Below are 18310 nucleotides of genomic sequence, written 5' to 3' on the forward strand. Positions count from 1 at the left end.
AAGTCCTATGAGTATCCTTATGATTGTTGCTTTAAATTTTCCATCAGGCATGTTACTTGTATCTGTTTTACTAGATCTCTGGCCATGGCCTTATCTTGTTTTTTCATTTGGGATAAATTCTGCCATCTTCATATTTTGTCTAAGTCTCTGCCTTCTTCTCTGTGTTAGAAAAGCCAGTTATGTCTCCTGCTCCTGAAAGTAATGGCCTAATGAAGAAGAAGTCATGTAGTGCCCAGTGCCTGACACTTCAGGGAGTGTCTCTGGTGTGTGCTACATGTGCTCTGCTCTTGTGTTTTGGCTGCTCTATCCTTCAGGCTAGTCATCTGGAGAGGCTCTCTTGCCTGCTGTGGGCAGTGTTTGGTTCTCTGCCTGCATGTGGTGAGTTTTAACTACATGTGCTCTGGTCGGCTTGTGAAATGAGATCAGACACCACCTCCACCAGAACTGAGGCCCTGAAGAACTCTCTGGTCAGGAGACATGGTGTGGGCAGAGGTTTGTACTAGTGTACAGGGGAGGGGCTGCTGTGCTAGGACTGAGGCAAGCTTGATTGAGAGGGGCAGCCCCGTGAGAGCACAGGGGTGTGGGGCTTGGTGTAAGCAAGTTAGACAGCTAGTGTTGGCACTGCACTGCTTCCCATAGACGGGGTGGGGGAGGAAAATGGTGTCATCCAGCTTCTTTGTTCCTGGAGAGGCATTTCCATAAACACTCCCTCTCAGGAATGCACTCCACTCCAAGAAGAGTGAATAATCTCCCCACTGTGTGCCCCAGGTGTTCTTCAGATTGCTGTTTCCATGCTGTCTGTCCCCATGTTGTTTGCCTGCCTTCTCTCTAGGAGCAGGGCAGTGCCCTCTGGGTTCTATCCCAGCCAAGCCTGCTGACCTTTAAAACTCCAGATTTTAAGCCCTGCTGGTTGCAAGAACTCACAAAATTCAGCCCCTTGTTTTCCAAGCGAATGTCTTTGGGGAAATGTTCTCCTTGTGCTCCTCTCTCACCTTTCTTTGCATCCACAGCATCTGTGATCTGTTTCTCCCTTAAACCACATCTTCATACTTCCTACCTTCTTTAATATGGCCTCTTCTCTCCCTTTAGTTGTAGAGTTTGTTTGTCTGTCTTCAGGTTGATTTCTGGGATATTTAGGATGATTTGATAGTTATCTAGTTGTGTTTGTGGGACAAGAGGAGCCGAGAGCCCTCCTACTCCACTGCCATCTTCCTCTGACCAAACACTTCTGGAATTGTTCTTTCTGAGTCAAATAACTTTCCAAGGAAGATCAACACCATTTGGGTTGGACACAGAATTGGACACAATGATTCCCAGATAAGCTTTTTTTTTTACTTGGTGATTTTTGTTATCTGTCCACATGGTTTTTGGGAAATCATTACATCTGACCCATAATATAAATGATAGAGACAATAAAATGGTAAACATTATTGAGCTGTTTAAAGGGAAGATTACTGCCACCCTTTCATTTTGCTCTCTGTGCCAACTGTACCAGAATGTATATGTAAATGATGTCAGTGAGAGTTTTTTACAGCTATAATTGTGGCCCTTCACTTTTATACTAAAAACAGATGACCTTTTAATTCATATTTAAATAAAATTGATTTCTCGGGTGCCTGGGTGGCTCAGTTGGTTAAGCGACTGCCTTCAGCTCAGGTCATGATCCCGGAATCCTGGGATCGAGTCCCACATCGGGCTCCCGACTCAGTGGGGAGCCTGCTTCTCCCTCTGACCCTCTCCCCTCTCATGCTGCTTCTCTCTCTCCTCTCTCAAATAAATAAATAAATAAATAATTGGTATCTCAATGAAAATAAATCTTGCTTTTTTATTTAAAGAAATCTGTTCCTTTAATTTTTTTCTAAGAAAAATAAACAAAAGAAAGAAAATCCATATTTACTAAGTATAAATGAGTGTGTTTGCTTTGGTATCAATGACCTTCACTTCAATTCTTAGTAAATTAGTGTGGTTGACAGTGTGGACAATGTGCAGAATTTAAAAAATAAGTTGAATTTAGTATCTCTTAGAAACCTAGTTAAGAAGGGGCACATGGGTGGCTCAGTAGGTTAAGTGTCTGCCTTCGGCTCAGGTCATGATCCCAGGGTCCTGGGAACAAGCCTCAGATTGGGCTCCCTGCTCAGTGGGAAGACTGTTTCTCCCTCTCCCTCTGCCACTCCCTGCTGCTTGTGCTCTCTCTCTCACTTGCTCTCTCTCAAATAAATAAATAAAGTCTTAGGAAAAAAAAAAAAAAGAAAGAAACCTAGTTAAGAAAATGTGATGCATTGAATGTTATTCTTTACTATTTCAACGAGTTGGTCTCAATCAAGGGTGATTTTGCTCCCCAGGGAACATTTGGCAATGTCCATGGATGTTGTTTGGTTATGACAACTGGGTGAGTTGTGGGGGGGAGTGCCACTGGCATCTAGTTGATAAAGGCCAGTAATGTTGCTAAATATCCTATAATGCACAGGAGCACTCCACAACAAAGAATTTTCTGCGCCAAAATGTCAATATACTGAGATTGATAAACACTGATAGACCAATCACAATAATGAAAGACCATTTGATATAAGACTAAGATTCAACAAAATGATCAAGGTTTGGCCACTTTCCTTTGCCTCAGAGTAGAATCAGGGCTTAAATGCTTCAAGACCATACCACAAAAAAGCCAGTTTGCATAATGATACTTGCTGCCTGGAGATTGTATAATTGCAGTAGACCTTGACATAGATTTAACCTGTGGAAAAGATTATAAAAGGTTATATAGATGATCTAAGAATTGTACTGACTTCAAGGAAAGAAATTTTTCTCTATGAGAAAGTGGGGAGATATTTATTTTAAATTCTCATGTCACAAGAAGTATACTTTATTAATTTGGGGGCAGTTGAGAATAATGTTGACTCTGTTTGTTCCTTCAGTTCCTTGGGAGAAAGAGAAACACTAGAAGCAAACTTGGCAAAGCAAAAAGATAGGAGCTAATTATAGTCCAGCAGCTATGAATAGAGAGTGAGCAACTTATACTGAAAATCCATAATGATGTGATTTAAATAATGCTTTTGAAATCATGGAACATTTGCATTTTGTGAATATTTGCAGTTTTTGCTACATGCTTAATTTATCTGTAATACATAGATTTTAAAGTAATTTAAATATTTCTCTACTTTAGTATTTATATTTCAGTTGGATTCTATGTTTTAGTATATGTACCTGGAAATATCATCTTAGAGATAGCTTTGGTGGAATAAGACACAAGCTAATTTCATGTATTAAGGTTTTCCAGTGGGTAGTGTAAAACATCAGAACCATAGCTTGGTGGTATGATAGACAGAAGTCAGATTTGAAGTTGGGATTGACTATAAAAGGAAAATGGGAGAGGCAGCTAATGGTGGGAGAAATAGAAGTGGTTTGGAGTGACAGTATGGTGACTGAATGGCTATCCCAATACCACCGTGCAATGCTGTGGTCCCACTATTAAATAGGAAGCGCTCAGAGGAAAATAGCACAGGTGGAAGAAGAAGGATTAAGTAAGGGGTAGAAAGGAAGTACAGGATAAGGACACTCACGTTGCATGTATATTGAAAGATTTGATTCAGGTAGATAACAAGGCTTTAATTCCCCCCTTTTTTTTTTCAACGAACAAGGACTCTAACCTCAAAACAAAATGAATAACTGAGATTACATAGTTTTCTTTACCTTATTCCTTTCTTCATTGAATAGTGTCTGCTTATTTCTTGCTGGTTCTTTTAGCAGGTCAATGAAGTCATCATGGAAATCTTCTAAATTCACATTTGTCTTTAAAATGTCTCCCTGCTGTACAAAGCAATGTTTAAAGTGAGAGCCTGGGCCAGGAAAGTTGGAGGTACAGTGCTACACAATAACCACTTGGAAGAAAACACAGACCAGTTGGAACCTTTCAGGAAATGTATTCCACAAGAGACTGACTACTCCCATGATGTGATTTACAAAATTATCTTGTCAAGCTCACAGTTCCCCATCTACCTCACTCCTTTGATAAAATTCATTGCCAGTAAAAATGGGTTGTTCAAAGGCCCAGCCAGAACAAAGTCATTATTGCAGTAGGATATACCTACAGGAGCATTCTCTAGATAAAGGAATCATTGTACATGGCAGTCTAAGCCATCAGGAGAGTCTAGGGGACCAGTGCTAAGGAAGAAATGTTTGAAGATTTTGGTGGAGAACAAAAAGGAAATCCAGAGAATTTGTATAAGCAAATGTTTGGGAAACTTGAAGAGAGGAAGAAAATATCACTGGGTATGGTAGAGAAAAAAAATTGAGAACAAAGGGTGCTTCCTGTGGGTGATGATATTTTGCTCCTATCATTCATGGAGCTGTTTTAGTCATGGAAGTACAAGGGTTGGCAAGCTGCTGGGGAGCCCCTGTGAGGGCTGAGAAGTCTTTGTAAAGGTGAAAGGAGCCTCAGGTACACCAAGTTTAGGATGATGGATTATACCACATCAGAATATTCTCTATTCCACCTGGAACATGGTCATTAGATGGGCCTTAAGAAAACAGCACACTCCTCAAAGTGCATGTGCTATATGGACTCAGAGAATTTGGGGAGAGATTCAGCTTTTAGTCTAACTCTAAAACATAAGCTGGTTGGTCTTAGTGGATAAGGTACTCTTGATATCTAATCTCAAAATGGCAGTTGTTGTGGAAAGAATGCTAGATTTTGAATTGTATTTAATTCTAGATTCTACCATTACTGATGGTGAGACCCCAGGCAAAGCACTTTTACCTTCTTTGAACTCTACCTCTAAAACAAGGAAAATGGGGCATCTGGGTGGCTCATTGACCTGGGTGGTTAAGCATCTGACTCTTGGTTTCAGCTCAGGCCATGATCTCAGGGCTGTGAGATGGAGCCCTTCATTGGGCTCCACACTCAGCATGGAGTCTGCTTGTGCTTCTCTCCCTCTGCCCCTCCCGCCCCTGTTCATAAATAATAAAATAGGAAAACAATATTTGCCGTATCACCATCACAAGGTTATTTGGAAATCACTCAAGTAATATATACGAAAAACCTTTGTAAATCTCAAATTGTTAATACAAATAGAAAGGATTATTATCACTATTTCAGCCTTGATAGGGATTTCTGGGCCTATTTTTAATAACCCCTACAAAATAGCCATAGCATCAACCTTAAAACCTAAAAACTAGACATTTATGCTGTGTTAGTAAGCATTCTTTGACAAGTTTTGTTCAGGCTCTAACTTGTAAGAGCCTTGCTGATGCCCATAACTATTGCCAGAGAGGTCCTTCCTTGTTTTTATATCCACCCAAATCAAACCTTTTTGAGCTATTGAATGATTCTTCTCTGTACCAATCATTTGAGTTTTTACTACAAATGCCAAAACTCTTTCTGGAGAAATTGGTTTGGGCAAAGCACAGTGTTAAATGTCGTGTGGGACCCTAAACTGAACAGAGCCATAGGGTTTCCTCAGGTGTAATCAAGTAGATGAGTTGGGGTAGTGATGGTAGTTACATGTGATGATTATAGTAGGAAAGAACACAAGTGCTCTGGGGGATCAGAGAGGCAGGGACACAGCCTGCAAAGGAGTTGTGAAGGAGGCAACATTTGGGTTTGGCTTTGAGAGATGGTGAAATTTAGATAAGCAGAGAGAGAAGGTCATGTACATGAAGGTTTAGAAGCAGAAAATTCAGGAATCTGGGGTAGTACACCAGTGAGACAGGGACCTACAATGAATATAGAAGAACACTAAGTTGGAAAGACTCAGCCTCAGAACAATGGAAAAAGGCCTTGATTTTCAACTGTTTTTGGTAAGCAATGAAGAGTTTGTAGTGAAGTGCTTTGAATGTAAAAACGATACTAGCAGCTGTATTTAGGAAGGTTCATCTAGCTGGAGTGTATAATTAGGAGGCTCCTGACTAGTGCAAAAGGGAATCCAAGTGATGGGTTGAAAATGAGGAAAAGAGGGTGCAATCCTGACTAATGGGTGTAAAAGGAATGGGGAATGAGGAAGTGGGCAGAGGGAGTGGCAAGTGCTTTCAGAAAGAATAGTCATGAGGTGAAAAGCAGACAGAGATAAGGGTAAATTTTGTTAAGTGGACCTCACTTGAAGATGTACAACAGAAATGGGAAGGCTGTTGTAGATAATAAAGAGCAAAGAGTCAGAGGAAGCAGCGATTTTCAAGCTGTGTACTGGAAGTCAGGAGAAGAAATAGATCCTTAGAGGGTTGGTTTGAGGTGGAGAAGAAATGATCATTGTTTAAAAAGATAATATGCATATGGCACATTCATACATTACTGGTGGCATTAAAATTGTAAAATGTTTGTGGAATGTAATTTAACATATGTATATTAGAAACATTAACAACTTCATGCTCATTTACCCAAATCTGCTCTGGAGAGTTTATGTATAGGGAACAATACAAGAGAAAAAAAAAAAAAATCTTTATGTGTGAAGATGTTCATTGCAGTGTTATATAAAATGGTAAAAAAGTTGAAAATCTAGTTTCTTAAGGAATAAAGATAATCTAGTTGGTCACTCACTCAATTAAAAGCTTAGCAAACTATTTTGAATGGACTGAGTACTCAAATTTATGACATGGAAATTCAGACAGAAAAAATGATTGCTAGAAATATAATTCTGCTCTGAACTACAAGAGCACCCTTATGTCTCGATATCAACAATGATCACAATAATTATGGGTGTCTTCACATTTCAATTCCTGGGGTTACTCTATGATTAGGTTCCCCTATTCACTCCATTGTACAGATCAAGAAACTGAGACGCAAAGAGATGAAGTAATTTACCCCAAATCACAAATCCAGTAATTTGGAGAACTGGTATTTTACTCAGTGTTTTACTCTATGTTCTTAATTACCTCGTTATTCTCTCCCTCCTAAGTAACCAATTCTTTCAGCCAGTCATTAAAACAGTACTAATGAAGCTAGTTTTCACAAAATATGGACAAAACAATATATGCATTTCTCTCTTTTAACTGGATTTGCCTAGGCATTAGGCATCAACATACTTTCTATTCTTTATTCCATCAACTTTTTATTTCATGAAGGATGCTAATGATTAGTTTAATACTTCCATGAAGCTAAATATTCAATGAATATAATACCTGAAGATTTAGTTTTATTTTCTCTGGGGCCACAATTTGGAAGGAAAAAAAAAACCCTTCCATTTATTATTTGGGAATGAAAACATAAGGCTACTTAACACAGACTTTACTTTGATTTTAATGGCACACATTTATCCTTTAGGATGTGATCCATGAAAATGTAAATGAGACACCTTAATTGTGTTTAGCCCTCCTTCCCGGCAATATTTTTCTCTGCAGTGATGGAAAAGAAACAGAATTAATTATCAGAAACACCCAGATAATTATGTTAGAAAGCTGTGAAACAAATGTGCACATTATGTCCCTTGAGAATTTCTATTAGAACATCTTTGCACTAGAAGACACTTATCAACACATTTTTATTTATATCACTTGAAAATACATATTCTGGGAAGAAGAAATTACCTTCAACTTTTCTTCAAGCTCTGTGAGAGAGACACATAATTCAGTGATAGATTCAAGAACCTCTTTGTGTTTTGCCACTATTTTCTCAGTGTATTTCTGCCCTTCTTCAAAACCTGGGGAGGAGAAGGGACAAAAAACTATTTTTGAGGTCAAATCCCTAGCAGAAAAAAAAAAAAAAATCCCAGGTATTAATTCACCTCCCCAGTGTCTGGTGTAAAGGCTGGTAGATAGTAAGTGCTTAATCAATACTTGTTAAGTAGATAAATGAATGAATGAAGGCATTTTTTGAAAAAACAGGTACCCCAGAAAAATGGTTACATTTGCTATACCTTGTCCCTTTTATGTGACCTAAATCATGTTGCTATGTTAATATTCTTAAAGCACCACTCTAATCAGTCGTTTCCTGTTCAGAACATTGTCAATTCTTCATTTATGCATTCAGAAATGGTTTCAAGGTGCTTCTCCCAAATGTATGTCACCGTAGTTCCCTCACATATTTAGTCTCTGGTCAAAGTGCACCAGCGACTCTTCCTCACAGCCACTGAATATTCTATCCTGTACCAGGAATGCCCTTCCCTCACTCCCTACTGTCTACTTCAAATACCAGTATCTTTGTGACATGTTCTTAATCTTGCCCACGTAGATTTTACCTCTCTCTACTGGAATAATAATAAAAATAGCTACCAGGTAGTGAGTACTTATTGTTTGACTATGGCTAAGCACTTTATATGCATTAATGTAATTCTCCTTGGATTCTCTAGGCTCTATTGCATTTTACAAATGAGGCAACTGAGGCTCAGGGAGCGTCTTCAGGTTACCCAGACAGTAACTGCAGGAGCAGGGATTTGAAACAGGGATTACAGACTCCACGGTTTAAACTAAGCGATATTTCACATTGTTACGGGCTGAATTGTGTCTCCTCCAGAACTCCTATGTTGAAGCCTCAATCCCCAGTATCTCAGAATGTTACCACATTTGGAGATAAGATCTCTAAAGAGGTGATTAAGTTAAAATGAGGCCGTGAGGATGGGGCCCTAATCCAGTATGATTGGATCCCACCGGTATAAGATGAGGGAGAGACACCAGGGTGAGCATGTGCACAGAGGGATGCCTGAGTGAAAAGGCAGCAAGCAGGCAGCCAGCTGCCAGCCAGGGAGAAAAGCCTCAGGCGACACCAACCCTGTCAGCACTGTGATCTTGTGATCTTGGACTTCCAGCCTCCAGAACTGTGAGGAAATGAATTTCTCTTGCTTCAGCCCCCCAGTCTGTGGTATTTTGTGATGTTAACCCTAGTAAACCAATACACACTTTTCATACCTTTCTTACTGCCTTTACTGTAACATGACTTCTAGGCCTAGGCTGTGGATTCTTGAATGAAGGAACTAAGTTTTGTCTTTATATCAATCACACCTCCTCATACATAATAGGTACTCAAAAAATTTTTTTGAGATAAATTTATTTGCATGACAATTCTGGGTCCAATGATGCTTGGGTGGCCTGTAAGAGTTAATATAATATTCCTAAAGCTTCTTACTTATTGCAAATTTTAAAAATTGCATAGCTTCCATACTGAGCAGATGAAGATTCATGACTTTTATTTATTTGTTCAAGGTATTCAGTTTATGATTCATTTGTTCATCACATATTTGTTAAGCACTTAGTATGTATCATGAAGCAGTAAACTAACAGGCAAAATCCCTTCTCCCATGGAGCTTACACTCTGGTGCAAAAGCCAGACAACAGACAAATAACTATACAATCTGTCAGTTGGTGATAAGGGCCAAGAACACAGACAAAGCAGGATGCAGGATATGCATGAAGGGAGGGGAATTTAACTAGTATCTGGTTTTTGTGAATACTTACTGTGTCCTGAAATTGAATAGGCACTCAAAAACAGTGACAAAACATGCTTCCCTTGCCCTCAAGGAGCTTATGGTCAATAGAGAAGATAGATGAACAGGTAATTTTGCTACAGTTTGGAAAGTACAAAAATAGAGGGAACCACATACAATGCTGTGGAGGCAGAGGGCATTCACAATTTTTTAGTGCACTTATAAGTAACTACAGTAGGAATGAGACATCGAATTCGTTTTCATTAATTTTCAATCTATATTTCATTATTTTTATGTTTCTATTTTTTCCCTTGGAAAAGCATTAATAATTTATTCTCAATAATTTAATATTAGGTAGCACAGTATATATGGTTCTACACATTTTTATGGCTACCCGTACATAGTATTTTATGGCATGTGAGAAAATATCCACCTGGCAGCAATGTGGGCAAGCCAGCTGAAGCATTTTGTGCCTCCTGTTGCTATCTTCTTTCTGAGCTAGATTTGCCTGGCCACCAGGAACTACCTTTGGTCTACAGGAATGATATCAGGGGATTCGTGAAACTTATTCCTCAGCAACCCCATGAGCTGTCATCACCCAGACGGCTTCCTTTAGATAGAAAGGCTCTTGAGACTGACAAGTGTATTATCTTTCCTGGTCATGGAGAAGAGAAAAGCAGAACCAGAGAGATGATAATTTGAGTTCTCCTGTTTATTCCACAAGGGAGAGGAAGGCAAGGGAATGGTTCCTTAAATACACTAACCAAACCATCTTGTTTCTTAAATCCACAAACCATGTAGACGTCAATCTTAGCTTAACATCCACTTAAAGTATTATGGGAGTTTTGCATGTTTTTCAAGAAATCACCCTCGTGAAAATGAGATTTTTTTTTTTTTGTCTACATAAACTGAGTATTGTTCTGGTTTTATTACCCTGGGGATGATCAACAGGAATAGGGGAGAAAAGAGAATAGAGAAGGAGGGTTTATACAACATAGTTAAAATCCAAAGTCTTCCTCTCCTGCAGGTAGAAGCTCCTTCCCCTATACCCTACTGTTTACTTTTATAGATATGGGCTCTTATCTTGAGTCTCTTGCCTGAATAATTGCTGTAGTGAGGACCCTGAGGGCTTGCCATGCTCTGCTTTCTGCTGGATTAGGTTCGCTATAGATTTGTTCAATGGCAAATTGCTGGATATTTTAAAAGAGACCTCACCATATAAGCGCTGAGCTAGGTCACTGATCTCCTGAATCCTTTCTTCTTGCTGAGGCACTGAGGGCACGATATACTTATTGAACTGCTGGTGGAGAATTTCCACAGCTTCTTTTGTCTTGCACTCTGTGGAATATTTTCCAACTCTTACAACTGTGGCACTTGCATCTTCACACCAAAAGTGACACTAAATTAAAATGGGATAAAGCATAGATTAAAGCGACACCATCCTTCTAAAGTTCTTCATTTTGACCATTGAAGTATCAAATTTCAATTTCCTCAAACTTTATAGTCACATTAGTTTGAACTTTCTAAGTCATAACAAGGAAAATGTCAAAATATGATCATAGGCTTCTGCTCTAGCGTATTAGAGTTAGATAAGAAAATAAAGGTATGGAAATTCATTTGATTTTCCTGCCTTCTTAGATTTGCCTGAAATAGACTTCCTAAGAACATTGCAGACTTACGAGAACAGGAAATATAAAAAGCATATGGCCCGAAAAAGAATTAAAGTATCAGCTAAAAGTAAAGAAAAAAGCCCAAACATACGAAATCCTGCCTAAATAATTGAAAAAATTAACAATACATGGATAAAGTACTTCCTGATTAACACTCTAATAAAGAAATCTCTTTTAAGAATGAGATTTAGTTTATGGGTTGAGGAAGTATCATCTAAAGAACAGCATTTGACCTTTTTTTTTTTAAATAGAAGGTACTCAAGTCATATTTTCAAAGCACAGTGGATAATTGAGACAGTTCCTCACCAAAAATACTAAATAACTGTGATGGAAGGAATGTGTCTGACCAAGGCCAGAGCAATTATGATGAGTGAGAAATAGAAACACATGACTCTGTTAGGAGCCGGCTTTAAAAAAGTGCCACAGGGCCACAGCAAACCTATAGATCAGATATAGAAGAATGATCATCTTCATCTTCCTTAGTGCGGTGTTAAATCTAAAAACTGCTGCATCTGTGGCAAAGAGACATTTTGTATCACAGAATAATGGGCCATAAAGAACTTCCAAGTGTGGAATTTCTTCAATATGAAGTGTGCAAATAATAACTTGTCAAATCTCATATAGTTTATGCATACTCTACCATTTATCCTCTTGACAAAAACAAAATAACACCAATAACAATTTTTGTACCTGAAACATCCCAGTACCACATTTCTTTCTAAACATTTTCAAATTCCGTGAAATAAATAAGTCATTCTGAGTATTTTAAACAGATATCCAGCAGTGAGCATAATTCCATGATGGTTAAACATCTTGAGTTGATGGAGTTATGGAGAAATGAGAAACTCTCATATGTTGCTGGTAAGAGTAAACTAGTAAAATCTTTATGAAGAACAACTGGACAATACAATCAAACCTTGTAACATTCATCCACTTTGGTCCAGCAATTCTACTTTAAGAAATTATCCTAAGGCAATAATCATGAAAAGGGGGATGATGCATAGATTTAATGACAAAATTAACTGCAGTAGCATTGTTTTAAATTAGCAGAACAATTTTTAAAAACATTACATATGGACACCATTACAACGAGAAGAGGATACCTCTTCTATCATCTCCTGGAGGTGTTCGGTCAGGTCCAAATACACCTTGTAATCTGTCACAACTTTCTCAAACTCATCCACATGTTTTTGCAAATCCTTCATCGCTTCCAAAAGAACATTAACTTTATTATTTGGATAATTTAAGAAAGAATCAGAAGTTTTATTCTCAACTTTTTCCATTTTCTTTTTCAAAGCCTGTGCAAAAAAGAAATAGTTTAAAAATAAGATTCAATTTTTATTTATGAGGCTAGCTGGTGATTACATATTGAGAGAAAAACTTGGGGAAAATTTTTGCAGCTTTCTCCATGATAATATATTAAAATCATAATGATCACAAATGTATTTTGGAAAGAATGGGTTTCTTCCACATAGTTTATTGATCCATCATTAAAATCATATAGAATATTCACTATATACCAGGTCCTATTCCAGATTTCGAGAATGATATTATGATTTAAAAAAAGATAATGATCATAAAATAAAATATTTTCTTGTCTTCAGGAAGCTCACTGTCTCCTGGGAAAGATATTCAAATAATCTAGCTGGTTCATGTGGTAATCGAGGTAGTATAAGGGGTCCTGGGAGCAGTGGAGGAAGTTCCTGACATAGGCATGTGTAAGGAAAGGAAACGGGGCGTATAAAAGGTGTATTTGCGCATGTGCGTGCATGCGTGCATGAGTGCCTGTGTGTGTTGTGGGGAAGAATGGAAGCAGAGAGGCTGGGTAGGTTTGGTAGAATCCATTCTAGAGCTGCCTCAAGAGATAAATTAACTTATACATTTTACATGAGGAACTGAACTGTTACAAAAGCAGAAAGCTACCTTCTGAATCCCAATGCTGCAAAAAAGCCCAAGGGTTAGGCATCTAGAATTGAAATGCAAACTGATTTTGTAATAATTGTAGTAGTGCATACACGCGCATACACACACACACACACACACACAGACACACCATCCACACTTTCTCTTTACCTGTATTTTTTCAGCATGCACATCAACTTGTTGAATTTGATATTTAAGAGCCTTCAGGTTCCGAGCTTTTTCATTTTTCTTAGTGTAATTAAACTTTAAATTGTTGAATTTCTTTTTGATATCTTTGAATGACTCTTTGAGCTGCCGTTCAATAAAAGAAAGAGGTGATTTCCTTAAAATGAGGACACTAATATTGACTTGTAATAAATAAAAAAATCTTAACAATTCAAAATATTCATAGTCTTGAAAATGTATTCAGTGATTTTTCAATAGAAAACAAGTCTGCTAAGTGAACACATGTGAATTTAAACATATCCCTAAAATATAAATATAAATTGTTCTTTGTACTTTCTGATGTGTAAATTTTTTAGAGCGGGGAGGGGAGGGGCAGAGGGAGAGGAAGAGAGAATCTTAAGCAGGTTCCACACCCAGTGCACAGCCCCATGCAGGGCTCGATCTGATGACCCTGAGATCATGACCTGAGCCGAAATCAAGAGTCAGATGCTGAACTGACTGAGCCACCCAGGTGCCCCTTGATTTGTAATTTATAATTAGATTTATAAGTATAGAATATCCTTTGGCTTCCAAACAAGACAGTTTTTAACACATCATAGATTTTCAACAACTCTAATATTCTTATTTGTATTTATTTGACATTATGTTTCCCATTCATTCTATTCTCTGTGTGCTAGTGTTGCCCTAGATCCTTCCGCCTCCCGAGGCTCTCTTACAGTATCAGCAATGAATCGATTAGGCTCCCATGCGCTGTTCCTGTTGCAGAGGTCAATGAAGGGTTGACCTTCAGACCACCAAGGACATTAGTGGGATAAAAGAAGAGACCCAATATGAGACTTAGTAGGAAAAATACTTTACTTGCCCAAATCCAGCTAAAAAATTATTTTTCATGAGCAGTTTCCAGGAGAGATTTCCTTCTTAGATATAGGCCACTAACTTCAGATGTCCTTCCAAACCGGAAAGTAAAGTTGACAGCATGACCACTGATGGCAGTGCTAACTTGTGTATAAACAGAACATATGGCAATGAACTGAGAGTAGGGCGTGCATTATGACAGCCTTAAGAACACACAGTTCAACTTTACCAGTGAACCAAAGCTCTAAGCGGTCCAGTCCCGTTAAACACACCACTTTCTGTGCCCTTTTCCATATTCAAGAAAGAGAAACATGTTGACAGGCAACTCTCTTGTTATATTATCAGCAAAGAGAAGTACAGAGAAAACATAAACCTTCTCAGATTATATGGAAGCATTTAACAGCAAAAAATGAATAATGTCATGGTTGATAAATTTGAGCTATGATAAGAAAAGTCAGAAACACATTAAAATTCTTTTCAATGACAGCAAATAAATTATTTGGAAGGGAATAAAAGCCGTGTACATGCTGGATTTTAGACTTGTAATACATAAGAAACATATCGGCCCTAAAAAATATTTGCTTTCTCAAAATGCTTATTTCAAATTCTGCAGATTATAGTAACAGAACCTTTACCTTATCTTTAACATTTCTTGGAGACAATTATCTATAAAGGCCTTAGCAGACTTGCATACATGGAAATTATTATGCTGATGCAATTTTTGCCTCTGACACACCTATACATAATCAGTGTTGTTTATTTTATATGGTAAATGAAATTGTTGAATGCTAGTTTTAAGCTACCAATTAAGCCAACCACAGAGACCATATTAAACATTTAAACTGATAAATCAGTAACATTCTAAAGAGATGATAAGAACTATAGTTTCAAAATTTGAAAACTATTTCTCTATTAGAACTCACAAATATTTGAGAAGTCATATTCATTTGGTATACTTTTGAAATAACCAATTAATATTTAAATTCTTTGACATTCAGTGTTTTAATATGCACATGTTTGATTTTAGTGGGAAAAGACAAATGGGAGAGAGATATAAAGGGACTACATTTGGAGTTATTCACATAAAACTTGGGCAGGAATTCTTTTCCCCCAAAGTCATAATCTGCAATTGTAGGTGTAATAACTACCACATCTGAGGAAACCACAGATTCTTGTATTAAAAAACATGTCCCCAATAGAGAGTTATTGTTTCATGGGTACAGAATTTCTGTTTGGGATGAAGAAAAAGTTCTGGATATGGATAGTGGTAATGGTAGTAGAACAATGTGAATGTACTTAATATCGTTATCAGTACTTGTAAAATGGTTAAGGAGGTAAACTTTATGTTATGTGCATTTTACTACAATTAAAAAATAATTTTTTAATAAAAAGAAACAGAAGAAAAGAAAAAAGAAAAGGGCAAATATATGTCCTATCACTAGTAAGTATCCATTGGAAAATAAAATTTTATATTCTTTTTTCTCTTACTGGAACATGATATACATTATAAACTTCAGTCTAGAGAAAGGAAGAGGGGCTCTGTCATCAATCTGATAATCACTGGGTTATGTCTGCTTGTTTGAATGGGAAAGATCAACTTCTATTTGAAAACTATGTGATGAACGGAGAAAGGCTGAGCCTTAACACTGTAATTCTAAAGCATGAAATTTTAAATCTACTTTGAATCAAAAAATTTAAGGTCGATAAATGATGAGCACAATTTTACTTCTGTGGCTTCAGAATGTATGTACTTCCACTGAAATGATTTATAAGATATATATAAGTTCATGGCACTGTGCGTATGTGAAATGGAATCAGCTTCTTTCTGACAAAGGAGCTCCTTTTACAAAGTTGCTGGCACTTTTCTCTTTTGGTCCCACTAGAAATGCACTTTAAATCTTGTGCCTTTCCCAGCTCAAATTTAGGACTATTGCAGATACAAGCTGAAGGCAGCATGAAGGAACTACCTTTAGCAGCTAGGTTTTCAGAAAAACCTAACCATGCCTAAATTTCTTACCTGCACATTCCAACATGAAAACTTAACTTCCCATCTAATCCCTGTATAACTTGTGATCATCTTTTTAAAGGAACTGAGTGCCATGGTTGCTTGGCTATGGAATCATTGTTCCCGTAGCTGTTTCTAACTTTAGTTAGCTTGTCAACAATGGGGAAGGGTGGAAATGGCAAGACAACTGCTCAACTAGAACATGTAAGCAGAAAAAAACACCCAACGCTGGGGCAGGATAGTTCACCCTATTTGAAAGATTTAAATGTTGTTATAATCCATATTAACAAAGCTTCTAAAAGTCTTTAAAAAACCAGGAGGAATTTTTTTTTCTAATGAATAATGTGATTTTCCTGTCTTTCCACTTGTTCAGCTCCTCCATATTTGTTATGGAATCAGCAGACTAAGTTAATAGAGCTATACTTAGGAATAAAATTAAGACTTTAAAATTGTGGTTCTTTTGAAACCAGCAGAATGAACATCTTCACCATATTTCCCAGGGAGCAGTGAGCTTCTCTCAGGGTTAGGAATGAACAAAGCTTCTTTGAAAAGAAGCAGAAGCAAAACGAGGCTGATGATGACCGGGTTGAATTGCTATTTTTAGTCTTGACTAAGCTGGTTGAGGCTGCTTTGGCATAAGAGTGTATTATTGTGAGTCTGGTGCTGGCAAAACCAATTTATATGAGGGACATGCGACATTTTAATAGTAAGGAAACCCATTAAAAACAAAAGCCTCTCTGGGCACCTGAGTGGCTCAGTCGGTTAAGCGTCTGACTCTTGATCTCAGCTCAGGTCTTGATCTCAGGGTCCTGAGTTCAAGCCCCATGTTGGGCTCCACACTGGGCATGGAGCCTACTAAAAAAATTAAAAAAGAAAGCCTTCATTGGAACTATGGCACAGGTTTGGCCAGATGCAAAAATACAAAACAAATAGTCCATTTCTCTTCATGTCCACTTCACGAGCTTCATTTCCTGCTCATCCTTTTGCCCCAAGAAAAAGCTTTCTGATGCTCATTTTCAGTAACAGAAGGCTTCACAGTTATCACCTCCCAGGGATGCTTGCATTTGAAATGGAAGGACCCAAAGATTCATAATTCAACATGAATGATTTGCTACGATTACTACGGCTAGGCTATTAAGCCTAAGTGCTGGAGAGCTTTCAGGACAAGGCTCCCTGGGCCTCCTTGTGCTTGGCAACCATGCGGCTGTCCTTCCTCGTGCGCTCAGGGCCAGCGCTGTGGCAGTAGAAGTGGGGCAGCCTGTGGAGAGAGGACGCCGGCTCCGTTTGACATGGTGTCTCAGTAATGGCTATTGTCTCCGCCCCGCAAGCTCTGTGTGTTCATGTTACGTTGGTTTTATTTTCTGGACATGGTAACTATGATTTTAAACTTCAGCTCTCTGTATTCTTCAGGAAAAAGAGTCACTTTGCAGACGTGAAACACCAACCTTTTAACACCTTTTATGCCTATGGATGTTCATTTTCAGAACAAATCTATCTTCTCTATTCTCTTCTATATACCCTCTGGATGGACCCATGGTGTGGCCTGGTCGTGACTGGCTGTGACTTGAAGTCCCACGGGCTTTAATTCACTCTGGGCTCCACGTTCCCTGAAGACTTTTATATGCTCATGGTCCAGTACACAGTAGCCACATTGGCGATATGTGTCGAATGATGATAGTTTAGTTTTTTTCCTTAAAATGACGAGTTAGGGTTATCGATCTGGAAAATGATAATCCCCCGCACCATACCACAATACTGCCCACCGCTTGTTTGACCCATCCAGGCACTCTTTATCTGCCTCTTATCCTGCCAGCAGGGGACTCTCCATGGTCATTTTGTCAACAGCAAAGTGCTATATGAGGTCAGGAAGTTCGATTTCATGAGTTGGGTATGTGTCTATTCCCCTGTTATAATTTGCTGCTTCTCATCTGCCTTGTATCTCTGGAACTCAGATGACCGACTTATCCAAATTGACAAAAAAATTTGTGTAACTGGAACCTGAGACTCCGACATATGGAATAGACCTATATATACACCAAATCCTTTTCTGCTTCCTTCCCAATGGGTAGGATGTTGCTACAGTGTAAAAATTTCAGGCTAAAGTAATCTAATTATATGAAAGCTTCTGTTTGCAAAACTTATTTTGAGAGAATGGCTACCAACCCAATTTTGTCATTGCTGTTTTTTTTTTTTTTTCAGCAAAGTAATTGTGACCCATAATGAGACTCCAGTTACAAATTTCCATTAACATTATGTAAAAGTAATTTTTTTGGTCAGGTTGCAGATAGAAAACATGCTTGATATTAACTTATTACATTTCTAAATGAAGACGTGTAAAAGAACGA

General features: G+C 38.0%; 1 protein-coding gene across 4 annotated transcripts in view; it reads right to left on the reverse strand.

Annotated features, from left to right (window-relative positions):
• CCDC141 (coiled-coil domain containing 141) overlaps positions 1–18310 on the reverse strand; it is a 187541-nt gene that overhangs the window by 17777 nt on the left and 151454 nt on the right. For 3 of the 4 annotated variants that reach the window (XM_078071039.1, XM_078071038.1, XM_078071040.1), the window contains 5 exons: positions 13091–13231; positions 12121–12315; positions 10563–10746; positions 7516–7628; positions 3691–3807 (listed from right to left, as the gene is read on the reverse strand). In XM_078071039.1, the coding sequence (XP_077927165.1) occupies positions 3691–3807; positions 7516–7628; positions 10563–10746; positions 12121–12315; positions 13091–13231 (750 nt within the window). Of the gene's footprint in view, positions 1–3690; positions 3808–7515; positions 7629–10562; positions 10747–12120; positions 12316–13090; positions 13232–13973; positions 14101–18310 lie in introns of those variants that run through there. The other variant, XM_078071041.1, reaches the window with a different exon arrangement.

Source organism: Halichoerus grypus, chromosome 4 (assembly GCF_964656455.1).
Source record: "Halichoerus grypus chromosome 4, mHalGry1.hap1.1, whole genome shotgun sequence".
Lineage (NCBI taxonomy): Eukaryota > Metazoa > Chordata > Mammalia > Carnivora > Phocidae > Halichoerus > Halichoerus grypus.